Source organism: Hydra vulgaris, chromosome 08 (genome assembly GCF_038396675.1).
Source record: "Hydra vulgaris chromosome 08, alternate assembly HydraT2T_AEP".
NCBI classification, from domain to species: Eukaryota; Metazoa; Cnidaria; class Hydrozoa; order Anthoathecata; family Hydridae; genus Hydra; species Hydra vulgaris.
This window is the reverse complement of record NC_088927.1, coordinates 3,075,298-3,102,667: the sequence shown is the minus strand read 5'-3', so window position 1 is coordinate 3,102,667 and position 27,370 is coordinate 3,075,298. Positions and strand designations below refer to the sequence as shown.

At 29.3% G+C, this 27,370-nt stretch overlaps 1 protein-coding gene and 1 long non-coding RNA gene across 2 annotated transcripts; one reads left to right on the top strand and one right to left on the bottom strand.

The window, feature by feature from the left end:
* Nucleotides 1-788: 788 nt before the first annotated feature.
* On the bottom strand, nt 789-26,728 carry LOC100213340 (N-acetyllactosaminide beta-1,3-N-acetylglucosaminyltransferase 4). Its single transcript, XM_065802285.1, has 3 exons — nt 26,570-26,728; nt 3,882-4,831; nt 789-1,028 (listed from the first exon to the last, which is right to left on the bottom strand). The coding sequence occupies exons 2-3, from the start codon at nt 4,798-4,800 to the stop codon at nt 883-885; spliced, it is 1,065 nt and encodes a 354-aa protein (XP_065658357.1). The 5' UTR covers nt 4,801-4,831; nt 26,570-26,728; the 3' UTR covers nt 789-882.
* Nucleotides 5,051-12,425, top strand: LOC136082900 (uncharacterized). The gene is made up of 3 exons (XR_010639818.1): nt 5,051-5,385; nt 12,096-12,162; nt 12,264-12,425. It is a non-coding gene; the product is annotated as an uncharacterized LOC136082900 (long non-coding RNA).
* Nucleotides 26,729-27,370: the final 642 nt, after the last annotated feature.

Below are 27,370 nucleotides of genomic sequence, written 5' to 3'. Positions count from 1 at the left end.
GGCACAACCGTCAATTTCTAGAAAAAGTCCTCTACATCTAGAAATTTCTTTAAAAAAAAAAGTTCATTTACAAAAAAGATGGGAGAGTGGGCCCTAACCCCTAGTTCTTTTGTCAATAAACATTTCATTTATACATCTACTTGCCTAATTTGGAGAAACAGTAACGATGCCAGTGTTTTTTACTATCATTTTTATAAACCAGCCTAAAATTAAATTTGGTGTGGTATCGAGATTTTAACATTCTACCACTTCTGTTTTATTTAGTCGATATCCGTTTAAAATATTAGATCAGGTCAGACAACTGGAAAACTCCATAATGGTGGAAATATCAGCTATTCAAAAGCTGCTACAAAATTATGCTTGTAAAAAACATGGCCAATTTTTTTGCGCCTTGTAGTTTACCGCACATTATATTGTACAGAAGTTTGCTTCTTTTGACATTTTCAAACGATCATGAGACTGCACGTCGCTCCTTAGAAAGCTTGAAAATGTCAAAAAACAAGAGACTTTATTGTCTTTCTAACTTAAAAAATAAATTGCTGTGACTTTGAGGTAAAGTTCGCGGAAATGCAATGTACATCGCAAAATTGAAACTATTTAGGGGTCAAAATTCCCAATATTTCCTTCTTAAGCAGCTGATGTAAATGACATATAAAAGCCCATATAAACTCATTATTATATAAAAAAAGATTTAACAAAAAATTTTAATATGTAAGATACAAAGAGTAAAACACCTTATCGCTTGGCGCTTTGTAGATTTTTAAATTTTAGGAAAACTCAATTAAATGTCGTCTATAAATTTTCTTCTATAAAACTGTCAATAAATCCAATCTAGAATAAGTGCAATAATAATTTTACAAAAACTTTTTACAAGTTTTATTACTAACGAACATTATGTATTGTAGAACGGTTCGTTAAAAACTTCATACACTTGTGCTCGTTTGTTGGATGTGAAACAATAATGTTTTCTTTAAATTCGCACCACGTGTTAGACATATAAAAGCCAACAACATGTGTCGCTGAAATTCCTGAAAAAAATTTTCTTTTGATCAGCTTGCAAAAAAAGATTAGAGAATAAATAAAAGTTAGATTAAATATATATATATATATATATATATATATATATATATATATATATATATATATATATATATATAAATATATATATATATATATATATATATATATATATATTACAGTATCGGACAAAACGAGTGCAACCAAATAATGCTAATTTAGTTTCTTTATATAAAAGTGCTGCATTTTTTCAATTTAGAGAAATAACTATGTAACTGTTTAGAGACAAAGTTCTTCAAGTTTTATTCATCACAAAGTTCATTATTTGTACACGAAAATTAATAAATTAATCAAAAGTATTAAAAAAAGTGGATTTCCTTCTGGACAAAACAAGTGCAACTCGACAAAATGTTGACCAAGCTGTATTTCGATATCAATATTTCGTGGCGAATCCTTTGTTGTCGATCACAGCCTTGCATCTTTGAGGCATAGATTCAATCAGGTGATCAATGAAACTTTGTGGAATCGCTGCCCAGGCCTTTTGGATTTGTTCAAACAGTTGATCCTTATTACGAACACCTTCACGATTAATTTTGCGGTTGAAGATCTCCCACAGGTTCTCGATAGGATTGAGATCCGGAGATTGAGGCGGCCAATCCATCACCGATAGGTGGTTGTCTTGAAACCACTGCTTGACTACTTTTGCAGTGTGTTTCGGATCGTTGTCTTGCTGAAAAACCCATTTTATTGGCATATTCCATTCAGCATGAGGTAACATAACATTTTTCAGGATATTTTTATTCATGAAACGGTCCATTATTCCATCGTTTCGATGTATTAGACCTAGACCGTTAGCAGAAAAACACCCCCAGACCATTACATTGCTTCCACCATGCTTCACGGTCTTATGGCAGTAACGTAAATCGAGGCGTTTTCCGCCGGGTCGACGTACACGGCTAATGCCATCGCTCCCAATGATGTTGAACTTCGATTCATCTATGAACAGGACAGTTTGCCATTTTTGCACATTCCAGTCAATATGAGATGTAGCAAACAGGAGTCTTTTCTTCTGGTTTTTTAGTGAAATCAGTGGTTTCTTTGCAGGGCGTCGAGAAAACAATCCGGCTTCAACAGCACGTCGTCTGATTGTTCGGTCCAATACAGGCAGCTCTAATTGCTTTTGTATCTCGACTAATGATATCAAGGGATCCTTCTTGACGGATCTGACGATCATAGAATCCTCTCTAGAAGTGGTGGAACGCGGTTTTCCATCTTTGTTATCTGCTGCCAACTTCCCCGTAGAACGATATTTGGAACATAGTCTTGATACGGTCCATTTTTTCACGCGATATTTATCAGAAATACTTTTTTGTGACATTCCACTTACGTAATCGCCAATAATTTTCTTTCTTAGTTCCAATCCTAGATTGTCGGGAGCCATTTTTGCACTTGAAGTCATAAAAATAATAAAAATTAATAATCACGCCTCTCAAAGCTTACCGTGTTACATTTACCTTGTGATGATACAATAATGCTCTGTGGAACACAACGTCTTGGTTGGATGTGGACTGTATTGATGTAATGAAACACTTGTTGTATTTTACTTCTTGTATTGATGTTCTTTGATAAAACACTTTGATAAAACTCACATCGATAAACTGTCTTGATAATACTGACTGATTGACTTTCATATACTGACTGAAATACATATCGATTTACATGTCTCTTATATAGTAAAATGAACCTGTGTGAACTTGTTCTGGAAGATTCTAAATGCTTCTTTTCGATGCTTCTGGAAGCTTCTGGATGCGTCTGGATGCTTCTGAATGTTTTTGGATATTTCTGGAAGCTTCTGCATGCTTCTGGAAACTTCTGGAAACTTCTGTCGTTAAATAAGGAAAAAATTGTAAAATACTACAAATATTCAATCAATTCTTTTTATATTTAATTTTACAGTTTTCAGTAATTTGTAGGCCAATTTAATAGACATTGAAAAATACCCCTTCTCCTTTAGTGATGTGCAAATTATGTTTAGCACTAAAAAAGCTACGGAATTGAACAGGAATCTGCTTAGCAAATAAAACAAATTATCATAGTTGCTACGTTGCTAGTTGCTACGTATAGTTATAATAAAAAAAACTCAACAAAATACCAAAAAGAGTGTTTTTCAAAGAAGGCTTTCTGAAATTTTTATAATCTGCTTCACAATATTTTGCCATAAAATTGTCCATCACAACTGCCTATATATGAGATAAAATTTTACCGATTGGTTATAAAATAACTTTCTCGTTTTGAAAATTTCAAAAATTTCCGGAAAATTTTAATCCTTACTATGTATATGTATGTATATATATATATATATATATATATATATATATATATATATATATATATATATATATATATATATATATATATATATATATATATATATATATATATATATATATATATATATATAAACACGCATTCTTTTGTTTTATAATAAAATTAAAGTTAATCATTTTTACCTGCTTTCATTGCTGACTTAGCTAATGCGTGATATTTGTAATAAAGCATTGCAACTCAGAGTTTAATGTGTTACCACAATCATTAGGCAAGTAGTAAAAGATTAATTTTACAATCAAATTTACTTTTTATAAAAATTAAAGTAAAATTAACTTTTTATGACTTGGTTAATGACTGTGGTAAACATTGGCAATTGGCTTATTTTTGTTGCTGCGGGCAACAATAACAAAAAATACTAAATACTATATATATATATATATATATATATATATATATATATATATATATATATATATATATATATATATACATGCATTCTTTTGTTTTAAAATAAAATTTAAGCTAATCATTTTTACCTGCTCTCATTGCTGTCTCTCCAACGTAAGCGTCATCAATTTTAAACACTCTGGTAAAGTCAAAAAAGGGAAGAATCTCAGCAACAGTGGCTTTTGTCATAATAAAGCCTCCCCCAGAACAATATGGGCTGTAATAATCTGCTAAATGTTCTTTTTTTGAAACTCCATACCTACCGATTCGCTCTACTAAGTTGTGAACGACAACATTTCCATAGTAACCTTCCATGTTTGTATTTATGTTTAAAAATTGAAATGCGTTGTCAATGTTGACAAATACGTCATCGTCAATTTTTAAAATATATTCAAAGTTAATATTGTGCATACTCCAAGTAAGTCCGATGATAATTTTCTTAGCTAACTGATAAAAGTCTTCTGCAATGTCTTCAATTAAAATGTCTTTATACTTTTCAGCTTCCTCTGCTAGAGTTAGCATAACTTCCTTGTCATCTTCTTGCCCTGTCACAAATACTATTCTCCAATTCTTCTCGCTCCAAATAGTTCTATTTCCCCATAAAGATCTTATCCAACGTCTGCGCCAATTATTCCTTGAATGAGACGATACTATTATTAGAAGCTTATAAACTTGATTGTATTTTGTAACGCTATCTAAAGTAATATGAGTGAGCGTATAAAGTTCTTTCATTAAATCTATATCTTTCAATGTCAAGTTTCTATCTACTCTTTTGTTTACTTGTTGTAAAGAAATCATTTTATTTATCTTTTGATTAGTAGACTCCGTATTTTTTTTAGCTTCCTCAAGACTATTGATAGCTGTGTAAAGGATAGCTTTAGTTTTTTCTGTTAACCTATCAAACTTTGAAATCGTAAAATTTATGGTGGTACACATAAAGGTTACTAAAACAACCAAAAATATGATAGCAAGTACGGACATTTTAAAGTTTATCTGTATTCGTTGCATGATTTTATGTTGAAAGTCAGTGAACCAAAGTCTAAAAGTAATTAATGTTAAATAACACTAATATGTAAAAAACATTTAAGCTATTTTTAAGTTAAGATTTGAAATAAATCGAAAGTAAAAAATTAAATAATAAAATTTGAAAACCAAAAAAAAATTTTTGATGAGATTTGACTTTTTATAATGGCGAGAAGGATGCTGGGCAATATCGTCTGCCAATGCAAAGAAAAAAAAAACATCGGACCAAACGTCAGCTGGATAGTTGAAACAAAGTAATTTGAAAATCATTAATGGAAAATTTTTTGTTTGTTTGTTTAGGAAACAGAGATTGCGACAGCTTATTTTGGTCTTTGAGATAACACTCAGAAGCAAACATTAAATTTGGGTTTACTTGTGCTTATATATGCTTGGCAATAAATCTTATTAAATAAAAACGTAACCATAAAAATACTTTAGTTTGAAAAGTTTTTAAGTTTTCTCCTGTTATGAAACAGATTTGCGTTATACAAAATTGGGAAATAGATAGTTAACATCGTTTAGAATACAAGATGATTACTATTATGTTTTGCATTATTGTTTTAATGAATGGTATGTAGATTTTTTCAATTTTTTCCAAAACATTTTAATTTCAAGTTTATCTCAAAATATTTTGATTCATCTGAATAATATAAAACATTATCTTCTTGTACTCAACGCACTTAATGCAAGTCATTGTATTTTTTTATCTCACTTATTGTCTGTGATTACAAACATAGTCCGCAACATATTAAACTTGTTTAAAAATAAAAAATGTAAAAACTGATATGTAAATTCGAATCGAGTATTAAAATAAACTGTGAAGAATTATATGAAGTTAAATTTGATTTTTTTAAATTAAATTTTACATAATAATTTAACATTAAATAAACTCCTTGTAAACATGAATAGATATTCATTTTTTATAACATTTCTTTTTTTTTTTTTTTTTTTTTTTTTCGTAAGTTTTTGTTTACATTTGACGTAATATATATAAATTACATATTTTTTTCAAATACAAACAAGGCTTCTAAAAGAAGATCAAATGATCTTATCGTCAGAAGCCTTTTACAAAACAGAGTACGTAAAGTATTATAAAAACGCCTTTTTACAATAAGAGAGCGTAAAAAATTAACATAAAAATATTAAAATAGTACTTAGATAAATAGAAACAAATTGTCAACAAGTATAAAACAAAGATTGAACACACATTTCAAAATTATTATATATCATAAGACAAATTAAAAATATTCGAAGATATTTTCAATAGAGAGAATGAGATCTTTTAATTTAATTTTAAAAACAGAATAAGTTAGGGGTAAGCCGAAGTTAGGCAAAATAATTTTGTTCCAGAGATGAGCTGCACGATAAGTGATACAGAATTGATTGAACTTTGTTTGACAGAGTGGTTTATTTAAATAGTTATTATTCCTCATGTTAAACTTGCTTAAAGGTTTCAAAATAAAAAGGTCTTTAAAAATTAAAGGAGATAAATCATACTGCCACATATAAACAAAAGATAAATTTTTATATACATTTAGTTTATAAACATTGAGGATTTTCATTTGATTGAAAAATATTGAGGAATTTGAGAACCGATCCGCAAAATTAATTACACGGATCGCATGTTTCTGACGGCGATGGAGACATTGTAACTTGCTTTGATCAGTACTACCCCAGGCAATAATTCCATAACTTATATAACTATGAATGAAAGAATAATAAAGTTTAGTTAAATTATTTTTATCTAAATGAGTACGCGCCTTATATAGAATTCCAATACTTTTTGAAACTTTCGAGCAGACATAGTTAATATGATGTTTCCATGTGATGTTCTCGTCAATGAAAACCCCCAGGTATTTAGTTACAGAATCTCTTTTTATTTCATTATGGTCAATAAAAATTTTTGGTAAATTTTGGGGTAGAGAACGTTTTTTGGAGAGCGGGTGGAAAAAAATCCATTTTGTTTTGTTTACATTTAATGTTAATTTGTTACTTTTAAACCATTTAGATATGTTTTGAAGTTCTTTGTTCATAACGGAGAATAGTAGGTAGATGTCACTGTTAGATAGAAATAAGTTTATGTCATCAGCAAACATAATACTTAGAAGATTTGGTGCTTTATGCAAGTCGTTGATATATATTAAGAACAAAAGAGGGCCTAAGATAGAACCTTGCGGAACACCACAGGAAACATTTAAAAACTGTGTATGATTAAGATCATTACAAGAAACAAATTGTTTTCTGTTGGATAAATAACTTTGAAACCATTTACTAACTCTTTCATTTATTCCCTAATAATTAAGTTTATAAAGTAAAATATCATGATCCACAATATCAAATGCTTTTGAAAGATCGATAAAAATTCCTAATGTAAATTGAGATTTTTCAAAAGAATTGGAAATCTCACGTAGCAACTGAATAATTGCATGCTCGGTTGAGTTATTCTTCTTAAAGCCAAACTGATTGTTGTATAATAAATTATTTAAACTAAAATAATTAAATACTCTATTGAACATGATTCTTTCTAGTATTTTTGAAAATATAGATAAGATAGAGATAGGCCGGTAATTACTAATGTCAGATTTGTCACCACCTTTAGTGGAATAGTGGAATAACTTTAGCAATTTTCAATTGATCAGGAAAGACTCCTTGTTCGATTGATGATTTAAAGACTTTAAAAAGAATATATTTTAATTGTTCAAAGCAATCTAAAATTATGTTACCATTGATTTCGTCCGGTCCAACTGCTTTATTTTTTTTTAGTGTTTTAAAGGCTTTTTCGAACTCATCAAATAGTAACTCTTTAGATAACTCATCCGAGTGAATGCAATTATCCATCGGTACTAGAAAATCTTTAAATGATGTTTCAGTGTTAGGAATTAATTTAGATAGTTTAGGGCCAATTTCAACAAAGAATTTGTTAAATTCGTGAGCTATTGTTTGAGAATTAATTATATTATTGTTATCTACTTTGATCATGTGTGGCATTTCTTAACTATAATTTTATGTTATAATATTTAATATTAAAATATGTAGGTACGCGGAATATTTTGCTAAAACTCTATCCCACTCTTTTTGAAGTTTTTTTTTTGCTAATGAGAAAAGATAGCTAAAAAGCTTTTTTTTTTTTTTTTATTCTTTAGAGTTTATATTAATATAGATATTTTTTGAAAACTTCTAAAAATAAATTTTGAATAAACTTTATTATTATGTATCTTTCGATTACAATCCAGAATTTTAAAAGAAATTTTATTGATAAATAAAACTATGAGATCGTTTTTTATAGAAATTCTTAATTCGTCAAGATTTAAGAATTTCTATAAAAATCAATTTCTGCATTTTGATTTTTCCGTTGTCCAATTTCACACGTCTTCTCTATGTGATATCAGGAGCTACAGTGAGAAGCAAAGAACATATTTTGCTGAGGAGCTGACTTATAGATAATAAGTCTGATATCGAAATTCAGATAGTTTCAATATCAGACTTGTGTCACAGATCCTCCAAGCTTTTTACAATCTTCAAGCACTTTGAAAGTTTGTGAACTTTTCTGCTTTTTTACTTCTTTGTTTTTCACAATAGATAGTCTTCGGGCGGACTGAACGAATATCATAAAGTCCTTTTCTAGTTTTCTGGCCTCCTTCACCTCATCAGACGTCCTCACCAATCTCCGTTTCTTTCTCTTGTCCCCGCATGCAAACTCGGTAAAGGATGAATCTCTGAGAAAACCATCTGTCATCACTACATTTTTTCTGGATAACGTTGTGATGCTTGAGGAGCCACCACATATTTTGACTTAGTTATCAAATATGCGAATTCTGATTCACACCTTAGGTTGGTGAAAGGTGACAGTTTCAACTTTTTGCAAGAAATGTCCGGATTTTTGAAACACATCATCCCAAGATCGTTCATCATCCGTGGAGATTTTACGGTCATCCATCCCCGAGTTCAGAATAGACTTCGGCACACAATTGATACCAATCATTTTGAATGTACGTACTGCCAGCACTAACTTACATTAATTTATTTCAACCATATCGCTGAAAAAATGCATTATTAACTCTCTCTGTTTTATGAACTGTTTGGAAATATTCGCAATTCTTCCGAATCATTTTGAAATAAATCCACGAAAACCGCCGAGCTCATTCTTAGCATTCAGCAATTGTTTGTACTCGTTGTAGAGAGAGACAGAACTATTTGCATGGCTTGGCGACAAAAGCTTGGAATATTTGCATGGCTTGGAACATTTGCATGGCTTAGAAATAGCAATTTGCCCAAGAATGTGAATGCTGGTGCTGGGAAAACTGAATGCCTTTTTGCCTGCTAAACGATGCAGCAACTTATGAACACTAATTTTTTGTTCCACATTTCTGAATACTTTATCTACAGCATAGTCCACACCCCAAAATCAAAACATTTGATGATTTTCTAAGCTTTCTAGTAACCTCGCATTTTCTCCAGCAAGGTCAGTCATGAAGAAGTCTATGGAATCTAGTATATCATCTACTGTAACGTCAGGTTGAGCTGCTAAGCATTTAATTCTGAAACGATACGACTCTGCTCCATCTGATCCAGAATGACTAGCATTTTCTGTGTAGCTAGTAATGACTGCTCTCCTATGTTTATTTGGATTGGTTATAGTTATATGATCGGTTTTAAAGTTGCACGAAAGCCCACTGCTTTGGCTGTGTCATTTGGTTGCGATGACTGAATTACCTTTATCGAGTATGAGATCGGCAGCCATGCTCAAGTTTAGAAACGTCGCGTCTTGAAGATACATATCCATGTATCCTGGACTGGGAAATTGTTGCATGTACGCCTTTGCTTTGAAGACAAATTGTTGCATGTACGCCTTTGCTTCAATATATCAGGACCAGAGGTGTCACTGTCCGACTCCGAGGTATTATCAGACTCTTCTAGGCCAATGGCAGCGGACCAGTTCTGTCCAAATACTGCATTCGCTATGGTCACAATCATTCTAATGTTATTTCTGCTCACCTTGTAGCGCGCAATGCATTGAACTATGAATGGTATTATCCGTTCATCGGTAGTGCAACGACCAGTTCTAACCTTCAATTTTGGAAATGAACAATGATCTGGCGCAGAGGAGCCCACCGTTGAGGTAGACGGGAATTGAAAATCTGATTTTTGCCTTGGATTTATCTAGATTCATGGTGAGAAGTTCCAATTCAGGATCAGAGTCACTGGGAGGGCTGCTATCAACATGTTCTGGTGGTGCAGAATCGTCAGTTTTATGCGGTTTGGTGGTCATCAAGCCAAAGAGTTGTGTTTTTTTCTCGGCTGATAAGTCTTTGGTGTACTCGTTTCTTTTGCTTTCTCCACTTCCTAGACACGGTGCCGATACAATTAAAAGGTAAGACCCAAAACAGTTTTTGATAGAATATTTCATCTTCTTCTGTCATTGTCACGCAAAATTATTGCTCCAGTTTATTATGTTGCAACTTGTCTTTAGTGTGCCGTACACGTGTTTGGTCAAGCTGACGTTGCACTCATTTACAATTCAGAAAGACTGATTAGTTTGTAATCTGATTATTTAATAAGTGTATTGGTCAATTCATATTGTTAAGCTTTTATTAAGTTGAATTTATTTTTATTTTTAAAGAGTTCTGTTGTTAATAAATTAAGGTGGAATTTTAACTGAAAATAGTTCTTTTAAATTGATCTTTATTCGTTGTAATTGAAATCTTGCGCTTGACAGCATTTTTACACAAATTCTGCTTCAAATGAATTCGTCAGTCACACGAATTAACTAAACGTGCCATATGCTTCTGATGATGATAAAGAGGCGTTTGTTTACTTTTGTTGGTACTGCCCCATACAATACTTGCATAGTTGATTTAGCAGTGAATAAGTGTTTAAGTAGCTTTTTTATTTTTATGTTTTAATACTCTTTGAAATTTTTTCATCATTTGATGGTCATCATTTGATGGTCTCGTTTGATGGTCATCGTTTGATGGTCATCGTTTGATGGTCATCGTTTGATGGTCATCATTTGATGGTCATCGTTTGATGGTCATCGTTTGATGGTCATCGTTAGATGGTCATCATTTGATGGTCATCGTTTGATGGTCATCGTTTGATGGTCATCGTTTGATGGTCATCGTTTGATGGTCATCGTTTGATGGTCATCGTTTGATGGTCATCGTTTGATGGTCATCGTTTGATGGTCATCGTTTGATGGTCATCTTTTGATGGTCATCGTTTGATGGTCATCGCTTGATGGTCGTCGTTTGATGGTCATCATTTGATGGTCATCATTTGATGGTTTTTAGCATCATAAGCTTTTGATAAATCAATAAAAAATCCTAATCTGTATTCAGATTTGCTAAACGGCTCTTTAATACTACGTGTAAACTATATGTTTGGTGGAGTTATATTTTTGAAACTATATTGATTATTAAATAGTATATTATTTACACAAAGATGAGTGTTGATTTTCTTATATAAGATTCTCTCTTAAAATTTCGAAAATACAGGAAGAACTGAGATAGCGTGATAGTAGCATCTCCTCTTTTGAAAATTAGCGTTACTTTGGCAATTTTAAGTTGATCAGAGAAAGTTCCCTGGCTAGCACAAGAAGAGGAAATTTTAAATAATTAAAAAAAATGCAAAAGCGTGCATCAAAAGACTAGACCGAGCTGTCAAGCCTTCGTGAAATAAATAAAAATTAGGAAGAGAGAAAGGATAAAAAAATCAGAAATGTTGAACAGATGTTCAAAACAAAGCAAAGACATTAGAGTAAAACGTGTAGTAAGTAATAATAATGATAAATAGACACCGCGCATGTAATAGAAATGATAAACTCAGACTCCTAATGAAAAATCATGACCAACGCGTAAGGTCTACACTGTTAAAAATTTCCGTTAAAAAACGGAAAATTAATTTTCTATTATAAATTATTTATTATATCATAATATATAACAATGGTATATAAAATTTGTAACATAACTTAGTTTAAAAAATTTATATTTGATTTTTTGAATTGTTTTTATAATAAATCAAAATAAATTTTTATTAAAGATAAGAAAAGAGCATGTGGATTGTTAAAATTTTTATTAGAATGAATAATTGTTATTAGAGTTAAAAATGAGTTTTACACTTTTTCTTGATTTATCTGCTGCTTAAAAAACCATTGTATTATTTGGTAGGTAAATTTAGTAAATGATTATTAGAATTTAATTATAAAGAAGTTCTATAGATTTTTATTTACTTAATAATAAAAAAAAATCTAATTTTCTAATTTTAATTTTAATCTAATTTAGTACTGGCACCAACAATGGCAAAAAACTGGCCTTCGCTAAATTATTCATATAGAGTAAAAACTTTAAGGTAACCAATCATTGCACACAATGAGTTTTTTTTATAAATTATTACTTTGTTAAATATTAAAATGTTATCTTATTCAAAAACTTATGTATTTTTGTTTTTAGTTGATTCGAAATGAATAAGAAAGGAAAGACTGTATTTTTTGTATTTGAGTTGATTTATTTGTATTTTACGAGACCAAACCATATATATATATATTAGATAAAAATAAATTTTTATGTAAATCTATAATGTAAATTTATATAGGATTATGTAATATAATTATCTTATTATGTGCTAATTCAAGTTCCAATTTTTTTATTAAGTTGTTTAATTGCAAATTGATTATTTATTGATAAATTTGCTTTTAAAATGAAATTTCAATTGTTTTTTTTTATTTTATTTTTAAACATCTTTACCACTGATTAAAACCACTAATTAAAACCACTAATTAAAGTTGGAAGTTACTGAAAAAAAAAAAGATGAAGATTGTAGAGCAAGATAACGATTGACGGACGACTTAAAGAATTGCAAATTATATGAATCAGGAAAGCAAGATGAAGGAAGCGAATTCCGAAGAGCTAATGTTCGAGGAAAAAAACTAGACAAATAAGCGTTTTTGGAGCACTCAGGAACCGTCACAGGAAAAAGATGAGACTTAATTCAATGACGTGTAACAAGAGAATGAATTTTAGTAGATAGCACAAGAGACGCTAGCTCTTTAGAGCAGTGCCCATTATAGTATTTGTAGAAAAAAAAAAAGAGAAGCAACATTACGACGATGTGATAATGGTTGGAGGTTGGCTGCAAGAGCAGGTCCAACTATGTTTACAATGCGTTTTTGCACCTTGTCTAAAAGAGAAAGGACATCATTAGAAGATCTGTCCCAGATATGGCAACAGTATTCCATACAAGGCTGGATTTGAGATTTATAGAGATAGAGAATAGAATCCGAAGTGAGAAAGTTTCGAGCTTGATAAAGAGATGCAACCTTAGCAGATGCTACTTTTGCAACTGATTTGATATATGGTTTCCAAGTAAGATTGGAAGTAAGAGTTAATCCTAGAAGATGAAGAGTAGATGACTCATCGAGTACATCACCGTTCATAAATATAGGAATATTACTAAATTATTGCAATAACGATTGGCTGAAAAAAACTGAATTTTATCTAAATTAAAGTTCACCAGCCACTGTCAGCTCCATGCTGAAGCAAAAGTGAGATCCTTTTTAAGCTCAAATGTCCCCTCCAAACAATCAGAGAGTGTTGGTTTCTTATCACGACAAGAATATATAGTAGTATCATCAGCAAAAAATGTCACCTTAGATATGAGAATATCTGGAAAATCGTTAATGTAAATTAAAAAGAGTATAAGGCCAAGGATAAAACCTTGAGAAACCCCCGAAGTTACAGATTAAGAAGAAGAGTGCTGTACATCAAGGACAACTTTTACACTACGATTGGAAAGGAAGGATTCAATAATCTTAAAGATGTTACCTGATACACTATAAGAAGAAAGTTTATGGAAAAGACCAGCATGCCAAACTTTACCAAAAGCTTTTGAAATGTCAAGAGCGATGGTCTTAACCTCTCCTCCTTCATCTAATGCACAATAAAACTTATCAGTTACTACTGTTAGCAAACCAGCTGTAGAACGAGAAGATCGAAATCCATATTGATGGTCAGAAAGTAAGTTATTAGATTCAAGATGAGAAATTAAGTGTTTGTTAATTAAAGATTCAAAAACTTTGCTTATGATAGGAAGTAAACTAATGGGACGGTTGTTAGACAAATTAGATCGCTCTCCAAAATTTTTGAAGATAGGGATAACAGATGCCACATTCTAGCAGACTGGAAAACAAGACTCTGATTAGCACTTGTTAAATAGTTTTGAGAGTATAGACGACAGCTCCGAAGAACACTTCTGCAAGACATTAACAGGTATGTTGTCCGGTCCACAAGCTGTAGAAGAGTCTAGGTAGGAAATAACTTTAGATACAAAAGCTGGAGCGATACGAATGTCAAGCAATGGATCAACCGGTTTGACAGCTATATCAGGTAGAACGCAACTATTGGAATCAAGAGATGATATTGATGAAAAGTTTTTAGCAAAAAATTCAGCTTTGTCTTTAGGTGAGGTGACAAAGTCTGAACCATTTAAGAGAGGTGGAATTATAGATTTGCCTTTATTATTAATACTATTAAAGATTCTCCAGAAGTCACGAGAGCCTAATTTTTGAGATGAGATACGAGATTTCATGACCTGAGAATAGAGGGCTTTGGCGTTAGACAAAACCTTTTTACAATGGTTTCTAGCAGTAGTAAACAGACGCCAGCTTTCTGGAGAATTGTTTGCTGATAAATGTGGAAGTAACGGTTTCGATTGGCAATCGCAGCAGCACAGTGTGAGGAAAATCATGGAGGAGAGTGAGGCTTGACCTGGAATCGCCGAGAGGGAACAAAATATTCCATGCCAGCCTGAATCCACGAAGTTATGTAAGATGCGCATTTTTTGACAGGAAGACAAAAGATTTCTACCCAAGGACCATCACGAAGAAAATCACGGAAAGAATCCCAGTCAACTTTACTGTAGTTGTAAGATGTACGATAATAGGAGGATTCAGGTGATAAAGAATGAGATATTAGTTTTAGAGAGATCAATCTGTAATCAGAAGCACCTAACGGTGAACGTGAAGAGACTGAGCACTGACTAGGATCAGAAACAAGATATAAGTCGAGTAGAGAAGGTAAATGGTTCGGGTTGTCTGGAAAGTGAGTTATAAAGTTGACTTTTTGAGTAAGGGATTGAGAAAGGCAAAAGTTGTGGGCATTAATGCCTACAGAATTATTGACACTAGAGCCAAGCTATTCAGAGTGATGAGCATTAAAGTCACCGACAACAACTATATTAGCTGATGGATAAAGAGATAGCGCTTGGTCAATATGATCAGAAGTAACATCAAAAAGAGTGCAGTCTTGACATGAAGGAGAGTGATATAGAACAAATAGAAAGGCAATAGAGTAAAGAGGTGCTAAACAAAAGCACATGAAAGAATAATCAGTTTTACGACAAATGGGTGAGTTCTTACGAATGTAAATGCCCAGGCTAGGCATGTGACTATTGAAGTCTTTACGAATTAAAGGAAGATTACCATCAACACTAAGATCGCAAGATAAGACAGCTGAACTCAAATTAGTCTCACAAAGAGCAAGTTTGTCTGGTGAACTTTGCAAGAGATAAGACTCAACAGAAGAAAAGTTACTTCAAAGACCGCGAATATTAATAAATGATAGATTTAGAGAACTTGGTGATAACAATGTTTTATTGCGTTTTATAGTTTTTGGTACTTTATTCATTTTTAAAATAGGTTGAAGAACTTGACTCAAAGCATAAATAGTACTCAGAACACTGTTTAATAGCCCAAGCAAATCCCAGGGGGTGTTCTAACTCGGAGTTGGCTTCTCCTAGCCTTTGCCTAAAAATGCGTACCTTAAAAGGCAGCAGGGCATGAAGCGGAATCAAAGAAAATTTAGTACTTTGAAAAATCATGGAAAATTTAAAAATCACGGAAAGTTTAATATTTTTATGTAAATCAAAGATAATTTTTTTAAGATAATATTTTCGATAACATACAATCTATTTTATATTTAAAAGTTTCACTTTTTAAATTTTCATATGAACAACATTCCTTTCATTTACGAAAACTGAGTTACAACAACTTTTCTGTTGTTAAACGAGAAAAACGCGTTGATTTTCAACAGAAAAAACAGTTTATATATGGAAAATTTTGCCAGCTACGATAACAAAACCTCCCGTTATTTAACGTAAATTAACGGAAAAAAACCATTGTATTTAAACGGAAATAACCGTTTATTTACGGAAACTTCCGTTTACATGTGATGGATTTTTTCCAAAAAATAGCGGAAAGTTTTGTCATTGTAGCTGCCGGAAACTTACTGTAGAAGACGCAATACTTTTTTAACAGTGTAAAAGATATAGAAAATAGAAAACTTAACGTGACATGCTCAGAGCAGAAATTTATTATGTTATACTAACCATAAATCTTTATTTAATACAAAATTTTAATTTACTTCTCCTCAGAATCGCGTTTAATATTACTGGCGTTTGGAACAGGCTCAACACCAATACCTAGTTTATGCAGTCAGAAAAGCTTCATCGTCATTTCTACTTTACCCCGCGATTGATACAATTAACGTGATGAAGGTCAGAACTACTTTGGCAATTTTAAGTTGATCAGGAGAAATTCTCTAGCTAACACAAGACAAAAAGATTTTAAATAGAATATTTTTAAAAATTATATGAATTTACAACGACATTTCTGTTGACATCGTCAAACCCTATTGCTTTAATTGGTTCAATCGTTTTAAAAGCAACTCAAAATTCGTGAAAAAACATTTCATAAAAATTCAAAAGAAATACTAGTATATGTAATATTTTTTGCTAAGCTTGGTCCCGCTAAAATAAAATGTTTATTTAATATCTTGCTTGGAGCATATAAAATTTTATCATTAACTTTCATATCGTTAGGCAAAGCGCCTAATTTAGTTTTAGCTTTACCAGTAAGTTCTTTTAAAACTTGCCAAGTGTATTTTGAATTGTTTTTGTTTTTTTCAAGTAAGAAAAGTTTTTTTTTTAATTAAAATTTTTAAAATTAAAATTTTTTTTCTGTGTCTTTTCTAGCATAGTTTTTGTAAATAGGTTTACTTTTGACTCAATTGGATTTCAGGTACTTAATATATAACTTTTGTTTAATTTTGGAAGATTTTCTTAATCCTTTGGTTATCCATGAGGATGTTATAATTTTTAGTTTTTAGTTTATTTCAATTTTAGGAAAATTTGCGTCATAAATATAGCTAAATGTTTCAAGAAAATTACTATCAGCTAAGTTTGCGTTGAGAGAATGATAAATATATTGCCAATGAAGCAATTATAATTGGTCATTAAATGACTTTGCTCTACTTTAAATGCGTTTACAATAGTCATTTTTTATTTATTTAGTATTCTTTTAGTATCTGTATTTATGGAGAAAAAAATCGGAAAATTATCTGTGATATCGCATTTAATGATTCCTTTTTTAAGAGAATAATTAAAAACATCGTTCGTTATGATATTGTCAATTAATGAAGTCGTTGATTCGGTAATTGTTGGTTTAGTTATTAGCGGAAACGCTCCGTTTTTAAATTCATTGTAAAACTTTTTAATGTTGTATTTGACGTGATACCGTAAACAATCCAAATTTAAATCACCAATTAAATAGTTTAACTTCTTTTCGTGGTTACTTTTTTTAAAATAACTTTATTTAAAAAAGTATTAAAATATTTAATTACGCCAGTTGGTGGGCAATAATAGCAGCTCAATAGTATATATTTATTTTTTTTGGTTAATATTTTGATTGTCAAAATCTTTTTATAGTCGTCAGAAACGGTTAAGTCAAGCCTATTAATAAACTGCAGGTTTTCTTTTATATAAATAAAAATACCGCCGCCGTGTCTTTTTGTTTAATACTCTAGCGAAAAAACAGTGAAACCTAGTAAAAGAAAATTTGAGTTAGAATTGGCTTCATTATAATTGCACCATGTTTTTGTAATACATATTTATAAATTCATTTATAAATATTCATTGACTGATGCTTATGCGAACACAGTAATTGCTATAAGAATCATGTCGAAACAAAAACTTTAGATTCTGTAATTTTCTTTGCTTCAATTTTTTAAAAAGTTAAGTAAAAGAAACTTTTGTCTTTATTATATAATTTTCAAAACTTTTTTATAACCCATAATTGTGAATCTAAAGAACACCATTCTGAGTCTTTAGATCAGTTTTGCTCAACAGCGTTAACTTAATTTTAATTAAAAAATTTTGAAAAAGGATTAGAGCTAGGATCTACTATAGATCCTACTATAGATCTAGGATTAGAAGGATTGGAGCTAGGATCTACTATAGATCTACTATAGATCCTAGCTCTAGTCTGTTCTAGTACTTAGTAATTGAATATAATTGTCAAAACACAACATTTCTATTAATTTTCACAAAAAATATTTGACTAAGAAAGAGTAATACTTATAATATAGAAAAATTGCCAATAAGCAATCAGAACAGATCATATTACACCCAAAAAAGAGGCTAGCCTCTTTGGGGGTACTACCACCTTAATAATATGATTTGTTCTGATTGTTTATTTTATGTTTCTTATTGAGTTTTTTTTATAGTTTTTTTTTTGTTTCTGATTGTTTTTTTTTTTGAATTTTTTTTTATTATTATAAGAGTAGACATAATAAATGAATGAAAATTAGACATAATAAATGAACGAAAATTAGACATAATAAATGAATGAAAATTAGACATAATAAATTAATGAAAATTAGACATAATTAATGAATGAAAATTAGACATAAAAAAATGAATGAAAATTAGACATAATGAATGAATGAAAATTAGACATAATAAATGAATGAAAATTAGACATAATAATTGAATGAAAATTAGACATAATAAATGAACGAAAACTAGACATAATAAATTAATGAAAATTAGACATAATAAATTAATGAAAATTAGACATAATAAATTAATGAAAATTAGACATAATAAATTAATGAAAATTAGACATAATAAATTAATGAAAATTAGACATAATAAAATGAATGAAAATTAGACATAATAAATGAATGAAAATTAAACATAATAAATGAAAAGAGTAGACATGACAAATTTTCTGATCGTTTTTTTATGATCGTTTATTTTTGTTTCTGATCGGGTTTTTTTTGAATTTCTTTTTATCATTATAAGAACAGACATAATAAAAGAACAAAATTTTGTCAAAATTTAAATTATTTTTTTTTCAAAATTTCAATACTAACAATTTTCATTCATTTATTATAACAACTCTTATATGTATGTGAACTGGCATCTGGAACCCTAGGGAAAAACTTGGTAAAAATTATGATGAATTATCAATCATAAATGTTGCTGTTAATTTAGATGATTCATGGCAGCGTAAAGGATATTTCTCAATGAATGGTATAGTCGCAGCAACATCTTATGGAAAGTGTTTTGATGCTGTTGTCTAGACAAAAAGTTGTTTATCTTCTGCAAGATATGGTCAAGAAGAAAAGATACTCCTGTTTACAAGAACTGGAAGATCACACATAACTGCAAGATTAAAGGAAGTATGAAATCTGTAGACGCTTAAAAAATATTCAAGTGATCTGTCAAGGAGCTTAAACTCAAATACTTGACATACATTGGAAATAAAGATACCAAGTTTTATATGCAAGTTTGTAATACAAATTGATACACAAAAAAAATTATTGAGAAAAAGATATTAGCTATGATGAGTTGCTCAAGAAATATTTATACTGCCAAACTCAAAATATCAATGAATGGCTATATGGGATGGTTTGGATTTGAAGAAAGAACAGTTGTTAAGATTACTTTGGCATCTGCAATAATTATCTTCATTAATGGAGTTCAGGTTTTACTACCAGTGTCTAAAAATTTAATGTTGTTCCTGGATATTTTACAACAAAAAGATCTCTGAATGTATATTATGTTTGCGTTAAACAGAATGAGATAAAACGTACAGGTGCCACAAAAAAAAAAAAGGAGGAAAAAGTTAAGAGCTATCAAAAAAGGCTTTATTGACTAACAAAACGAAGCAGAAAGTTTTCATACAACAGTGGTGGTTTTTAGTACGTTTGATTGTTGATCTAATTTTAGTATTTTTTTTGTTTTGCGTTTTTCTAGCGATAAATTATTGGAATTCTTTCCATTGGAATTCATTCAAATTTTCAGCAATTATTCTTGAGTGTATTTGTGATGTGCTGAACAAAAGAGAAATTTTGTTAAGATTGAAGGTAGGTTGAATGAGATTTACTAAATAGTTTGATAATTTATATGTAGGTGATCCTATTGTGCTTACTATAATTCGCATCGGGTAGTTGTTAGTTGGTTTGTGTGCTTTGATGACACCATATAACCGTGTAGGAGTTGCGTCACTCGGATAAATTGATCTATATTCATTTTTTGTAAACTTTGTTTTCAGATTTCGTAAAGTATACTGAACTTTGCGAAGCAGTTTTTGAGTTGGATCATAGTTTATGATTTTAGATTTTCCGAGGTGTTCTTCAATTTTTTTAAGAGCATCGATTTTATTAATTTCAACAAAGCCTGATCCCTTATTGAACGGATAAATAATAATTGTGTTGCTAGACTTAAGTATTTTGAGAGCTTTAAACTGATCCTTATCTAAATTTGTAGAAATCAGTTTATGCATTTTCAAAACTTGAAGTACATTTTGCTTAAGTTTATTGTCATCAGTATTTTTGTTTGAATATTTTAACTTTAAAGCTGCCGTTTCGGTTATACTTATTATATCCATATATGGAACTTTACTTGGAATAGGAACTTTTTTGTGATGTGTTGGGATATTATCAGCACATAAATTAAGTGTTACTTCTTTTATAAATTTGTACTTTCTTTGATTATCGTTATCTTTGTATCGACTTTCCTTTAATTAATAAATCAAATTTGTTTTTTAGCTTATTTCTCCATCGCAAAAACATATACTCGTAAGATTTATCTGTAATGTTTGTAATTTTTTGAAAATCTTCTTTATTTACAAACGATTTTACAAGTTTTTCTAATTTTTTGATTAAAATTAAAAAAATTCTAAACAAACAAAAAAAAGATATTCTTAAACTACAAAAGCATTAAATACATACACACATTAGAAGACGCCGGTACTATAGGTTTATCATTAATGGTAGTAATGGCAGAGAGTTTTTTGCAACATTATAAAGAAAAGGCGTTAATACAGGTACAATATCTTACACCACTAATATGTGTAAAACCATTTAAAAGGTATGTTGACGGTATCCATTCCCGTTTTATTAATGAGGCAGAATCAGAACGTTTTCTCGACTTGTTAAATACTCAACACACAAATATTAAATATACAAATGAAAAAGAAAGTGATTCAAACACAATAAATTTTCTTGATCTCTCAATAACAAATAACAAATCCGGAACATATCTTGTTAATATCTATCGCAAAGATGCAACAACTAATGTGCAAATAAAGCCAGAATGCGGCTTTATCCAAAAAATATTTATGTCACGATCCAAAAATAATTTATGGTGTATTTAAAGGTTTTATCCAAAGAGCTTTTTCATTATGCAGTAAAGAACACATAAATCATGAATTACAGTTTCTTACAGAAATGTTCATAGAAAATCGTTATAATAAATAATCAAAAAAATAAAAAACAATAAGCAAAATAATCAACAAAACAACAACAATAACATCAAAAAACTTGATCTTATATTTCTCTACCATGGCTACCAAAATAAAGTATTCAATTAAAAAAGATATTTAAAAGTGCAGGCTATACCCCAGTTTTTAAATCATCAAAAAACCTTCAACAATTAATAACTCAAAAAAACAAGCCTCGACTTCCCAACAACTCTTACCCAGGAGTCTACGAACTGGAGTGTTCGTGTGGAAAATTCTATGTAGGTGAAACAAAACTCAAGATTTCAACTCGCATTTGCCAACATCAAAAACATACTTTTGAGGGAAAATGGAAAAATTCGGCCGTAGCAGCGCATTCCAGAAGTTGCCATGGTGCCTTTGGCTGGAATAAAAACAACACGGTAGACTATTTTAAAGTAGAGGTAGACTATTTTAAGAGAAAAGTGAGAGAGTCCTTGCAAATACAATATCACCAGTGTTCTCCAAATGAAGGGGAATTGTTCAGCTGCCATTGCATTAGGCAGCTGAACAATTTTTTCAAAACATATTAAATACATCATTTTAAAACAGCAAAAAAAAATCTATTTCTTACTATTGCTTATTGTTATTTCTATAAATATTTACATTACTATTATTAACTACTTTTAACTATTACTACTAATATTAATATTGTTATCATTATTATTATTATTATTTTTGTTATTATTGTTATTATTATTAAATATATTACTATTATTATTATTGTTATTGTTGTTATTATTATTATTATTACTAAGATTAATTGTATATAAATAAACTATTTTTTAAGGTATTTACTTGAGATTAGTATTTCAATACTATTTGTAAATAGCCGTGAAAATTTATTTTCAGAATATATATGATTGATTGATTGATTGATTGAAGGCGGTTTGAATGAAAACGACGGTGATTGCGTCACATCGTCGTTTTGGAAACCTTATTTTTCTTATTTAAGACACAAGAACACATTACAATGAAGTTTTTTTATTTGTTTGTTTTTTAACGGTTTTTTATATTACTTTAAAATAAAGAGGGTATATATAACCCCTAGAAATATTGTAATTTAATATAAAGAAATTTATAAGGATAATTTTACATACTATACCAGATGTTTCAACTTAATTAAATTATATAAAAACTTATCTAAGATGTTACCTTTTATAAATCAAATATAAAATACAAACCGTTATAAAAAAATACAAGTTTAGCGTTGCAACTTTCAACGGCCTCTGACGTCAAGTAAATGTGATCCGATATTTTCTAATCGCCGGAATTAAAATTAGATAGTAAAAATTTTTTCAAATGTCTACAAGCAGAAACCAATTCACTTTTTTTGCTAAGTAGTAATTGCCTATTTAAAGTCATATTAAACAATTTTTCATCGATGCAAAGATTACACTTTTTTGTAGATGGGTTATAAGATTGGCATCAGATGCCGTTGCAACGCTAAACTTGTATTTTTTATAACGGTTTTTATATTTGAATAATATGGCTGATGATTGCCAAATGGCATGAAACTTTTAGTTCCATTATAAAGTTGTATTTTTTTCATTTAAATTTATTTTATATATATATATATATATATATATATATATATATATATATATATATATATATATATATATATATATATATATATATATATATATATATATAATCTTTGAAAGTCATTTTCTTGTTATACGTTAAAATATGGGTAGAATTCAATAAATACGGCTGCGTATAAACTTTTTTTTTTTTTTTTTAATATATATATATTTTTAATAATATATAGTTATTTCGATATTTCGCTGATCTATCTTGATCAGCGTCATCAGGTATAATAAATAAAATAGTTACAAAGAAATCGTTATAGTAAAAACAAACCGTTAAAAAGATAACACTAAAAAGCCAAAATATAATACAAAAAATTTTCTCAAATAACTGACGTCAGCAGATTTTATTAAAAAATGGCCCCTAGGTTTTAGTTGTCACGTTATCACCGTCATCCCGATTGAGAACCACATCACCATTTCTCAACTCCTGTCGAACCCTAGCTTTGCTTATTTCGAGTGACTCTCTGATTTTCCGAGTTCGATATTCTGGGGCTACAGATAATGTTTTGGGGTGCAACCAATCAAACTTACCATGGCATGTTTTGGAATGTTCAGTTGCACCCGAACTGGACCATTTTTCATTTAAGCTGTTTTTCTGGTGTTCAATACATCTCGATATCACCTTCTTTTTAGTTTCACCAATGTATATCGAACCTCATGAACATTTTAGCTGGTATACGCCAGGGTCTGTGTTTAGTGGTAGTTTTGTTTTATTGTTGCAAAAAATATTTTTTAAATTGGGAGTTGATGTGAAAATAACCTTTATGTTTTTTTTTCGAAATTCTTTACGAAGTTTTGAACCAACAATTGGTATCCAGGGTAGTTTTATAAAGGGTTGGGTATCTAATGGTTGACATGTGGTGTTTTTTGAACCGTTTTTTAAATAGTCTATAGTAATATTATTTAGAATGTTCTTGTCGTAGACATATTTGTTGAAAATGGCCACGACATATTTGTTGAATATTATTTAGAATGTTCTTGTCGTAGACATATTTGTTGAAAATGGCCACGACAAGAACATATTTACAATAAATATATAATTATATCTAAAATATATTTAAAAAAATAGTTATACGCTGCCTTTTATATTAAAACCAATTTATTTATTTAGGTTAGATAAAATTTAATTCAATTTATAAAGTAAGCAAATACTACTAACATTTAAAAAACTAGATATATGAAAAAAGATCAGTAAGATGTTATCGTCAGAACCTCATACATAGAGTGAAAAAACCTTGTGTAAAAAATTTAAGAGTAAAAAAAATATTTAAGTTTAATAAATATTTCCATAATGTAAATATTATTGTCAAATTTTGATAAAATGGGAGAGCAAAAGATTTTTAGCTTAATTTTTAAAAGATGCAAAGAAGTAGGTAGATCAAAATCAAAATTAGGCAAAATAACTTTATTCCAAAAATGGGGTGCACGATAATCAATGTAATATGGTTAAATATGTTCTACAAAAGGGCTCATACAGAAGGTTGATATTTCTCAGAGAGGATTTATTGGTCGGTTTTATAGTAGGTAGATCATTAAAAACAGCAGCAGAATGATTATTTTTACATTTATACTTATATAAAGCATAAAGTATTATATATAATATATACTTATACAAAAATTTAATATAATATATACTTATAAAGAGCATAAAAGAATTGAGGTATAATTCTCATTTTTAAAAAAAGTTGTTTACAGTGAGAAAAACGATCAGTAAAATCAATTACACGTATGATTTTTTAGCAACGTATGATGTTTAGCAACACGTATGACGTTTAGCAAAATTAATTACACGTTTCTGACGGCAAAAAGAGATTGTAACTTACTTTTTTCAGTGCTTGCTCAAGCAATATTAGCATAATTTATATAGCTTTAAATGAATGCACAATAAAGTTGGGATAAAACTTTTTTGTTTAAATAGATTCTTTATAAAAATTTTTTGATGTCATTCACGGCAGTCCATTAATTAAAATTGATCACAGCGAAAAGTTCCACTCACAAAAATAACATTTAAAAAAATTATTTAAGTTAAAGGTACCTGAAATTACCATAGCATTTTTAAAAAATTACCCGGGTAGCAGGTTAAATAATACCTCGGGTATTAAAAGAAACACTAATTGCAATATCTTGGAGTATTAATTATATACACTTTTTTATATAAAATGCAGAGAATAAAGAAAAAAATTAAGTTCTAAAAATCTTTCAAGAAACACAAATAAATGGTAACGAGAAAGACAAACTTTAAGTAAAAAAAAAACATCATTTATTCTTCATCTTCAGAATCAATATTTTCATGAAATATGTTGACAAGCGCTTGATTGCAAGGCAAAGAATCGTAAAACTCAGTATTTGATGTGAAATTTTTTCATACTTGTAGGTCTCTGTACTTTGCCATGGAGATGCAAAGTTTTGAATAACATAGAATCGGAATGTCACCTTTTATAACATTCTTTCTGTTATTTTTTGAATTTGTTTTTAACAATAACCCTTTCTATAAATTCAATTTTTTTTTCGCAGCTCTCTTTCACTAATCAAAATAGCGTTAATTTTATTTTATTTTTTTAAAGTTTCACGGCATCCAGCATTTATTTGGGTCAGGCATGTAAAACTTAAATTTTAACATGGGCCAAATAAGCATTTTAAAATTTTAGGTGGGGTGCAAAAAAATTTTAAAAACTTTTTTCCTCACAGAAATCACACTCACAATGAACTTTTTTTAAAACAAAAACTGAAGGTACAAATTAAACAAAAAAAATTCAAATAATAATATAGAAATTAAAAATTCAAAAAAACGATCGTTGATAACGAAATAAAAATATAAAAAATTAAATAATTTGCTAAAAAACTAAATGACAAATTATACGAAGTGAGCCGCAAAATTATACGTTGTGGGCCACATGCGGCCTGTGGGCCGCGAGTTTGACAACCTTGATTTAGATAATTAAAACTTTCTCTTTTACGTAATACTAAATTATCAAGAAAAATATTGACGCGTTTCATATTCATTTGCGTATATAGAATTGTCTACTTTTACATAACTTATAATGCTAACCGTTCTAATCCTAATAAGAACTTTAAGCAATTATAATTTTGGGAAACATTAAAAAGGTATTATTTAATCAAAAAAACGTATAAATTTACAAATATATGTGTATAATTGGATTACTTGCATAGTTTCTTGAAATAATATAGCATCTTAAACAAATATTGCTGTTAGCATATTTTTGGTATAATATTTTAAATTATCATTAGAAAACGTCATCAAAAAGTCATTTCTTTTAACATCTGCAATAATTAAAATAAAATATAATAAAATTATTACATTTATCTTGTTATCATATGTTATAATTTCATGTTACGTAGAATATCTTATAATGTATGTAGCATGAAACAAAACCCACACACACGCACACACACTCACACACATTTATATACTTGAGTGTGTGTGTAACATTATAGATATTTGTATATATTGATTTAGATTTTATGGATTTTTTTATTAGGGGTCTTCAAATATAAAGAATAAAATGAATATATAAGAACTCACCAAATTTGTATTTTTAATATCCTTTAAAATTACATCAATCAATATTATGTCAAAAGTTTGCTAAAAAAACATAACTTCACATCACTCGTCGTTAGTAATTATTTAACTAAAGTATTAAAAAAAAAATTTAAGAGCACGCATTTACATAGTAAAGTAATTTTATTAAATATTTAGTTTGTGGCCACGTGCAGTTAGAATTGAATGAAAAATGTAGTTCTTTTGTAATTTATTTTATTTGTTTCATTATATATGCATATATAAAAAAAAACTTTAAAAGAAGTTGTTTTTAATAGTTATTTTTGTGTTTTGTATATGTTATCTTGGTGTAAATCAAAATGTTATTATTTTTGTGTTTTGTATATGTTATCTTGGTGTAAATCAAAATGTTATTATTTTTGTGTTTTGTATATGTTATCTTGGTGTAAATCAAAATGTTATTATTTTTGTTATCTTGGTGTAAATCAAAATGTTATTATCTTTGTTATCTTGGTGTAAATCAAAATGTTATTATTTTTGTGTTTTGTATATGTTATCTTGGTGTAAATCAAAATGTTATTATTTTTGTGTTTTGTATATGTTATCTTGGTGTAAATCAAAATGTTATTATTTTTGTTATCTTGGTGTAAATCAAAATGTTATTACTTTTGTGTTTTGTATATGTTATCTTGGTGTAAATCAAAATGTTATTACTTTTGTGTTTTGTATATGTTATCTTGGTGTAAATCAAAATGTTATTATTTTTGTTATCTTGGTGTAAATCAAAATGTTATTATCTTTGTTATCTTGGTGTAAATCAAAATG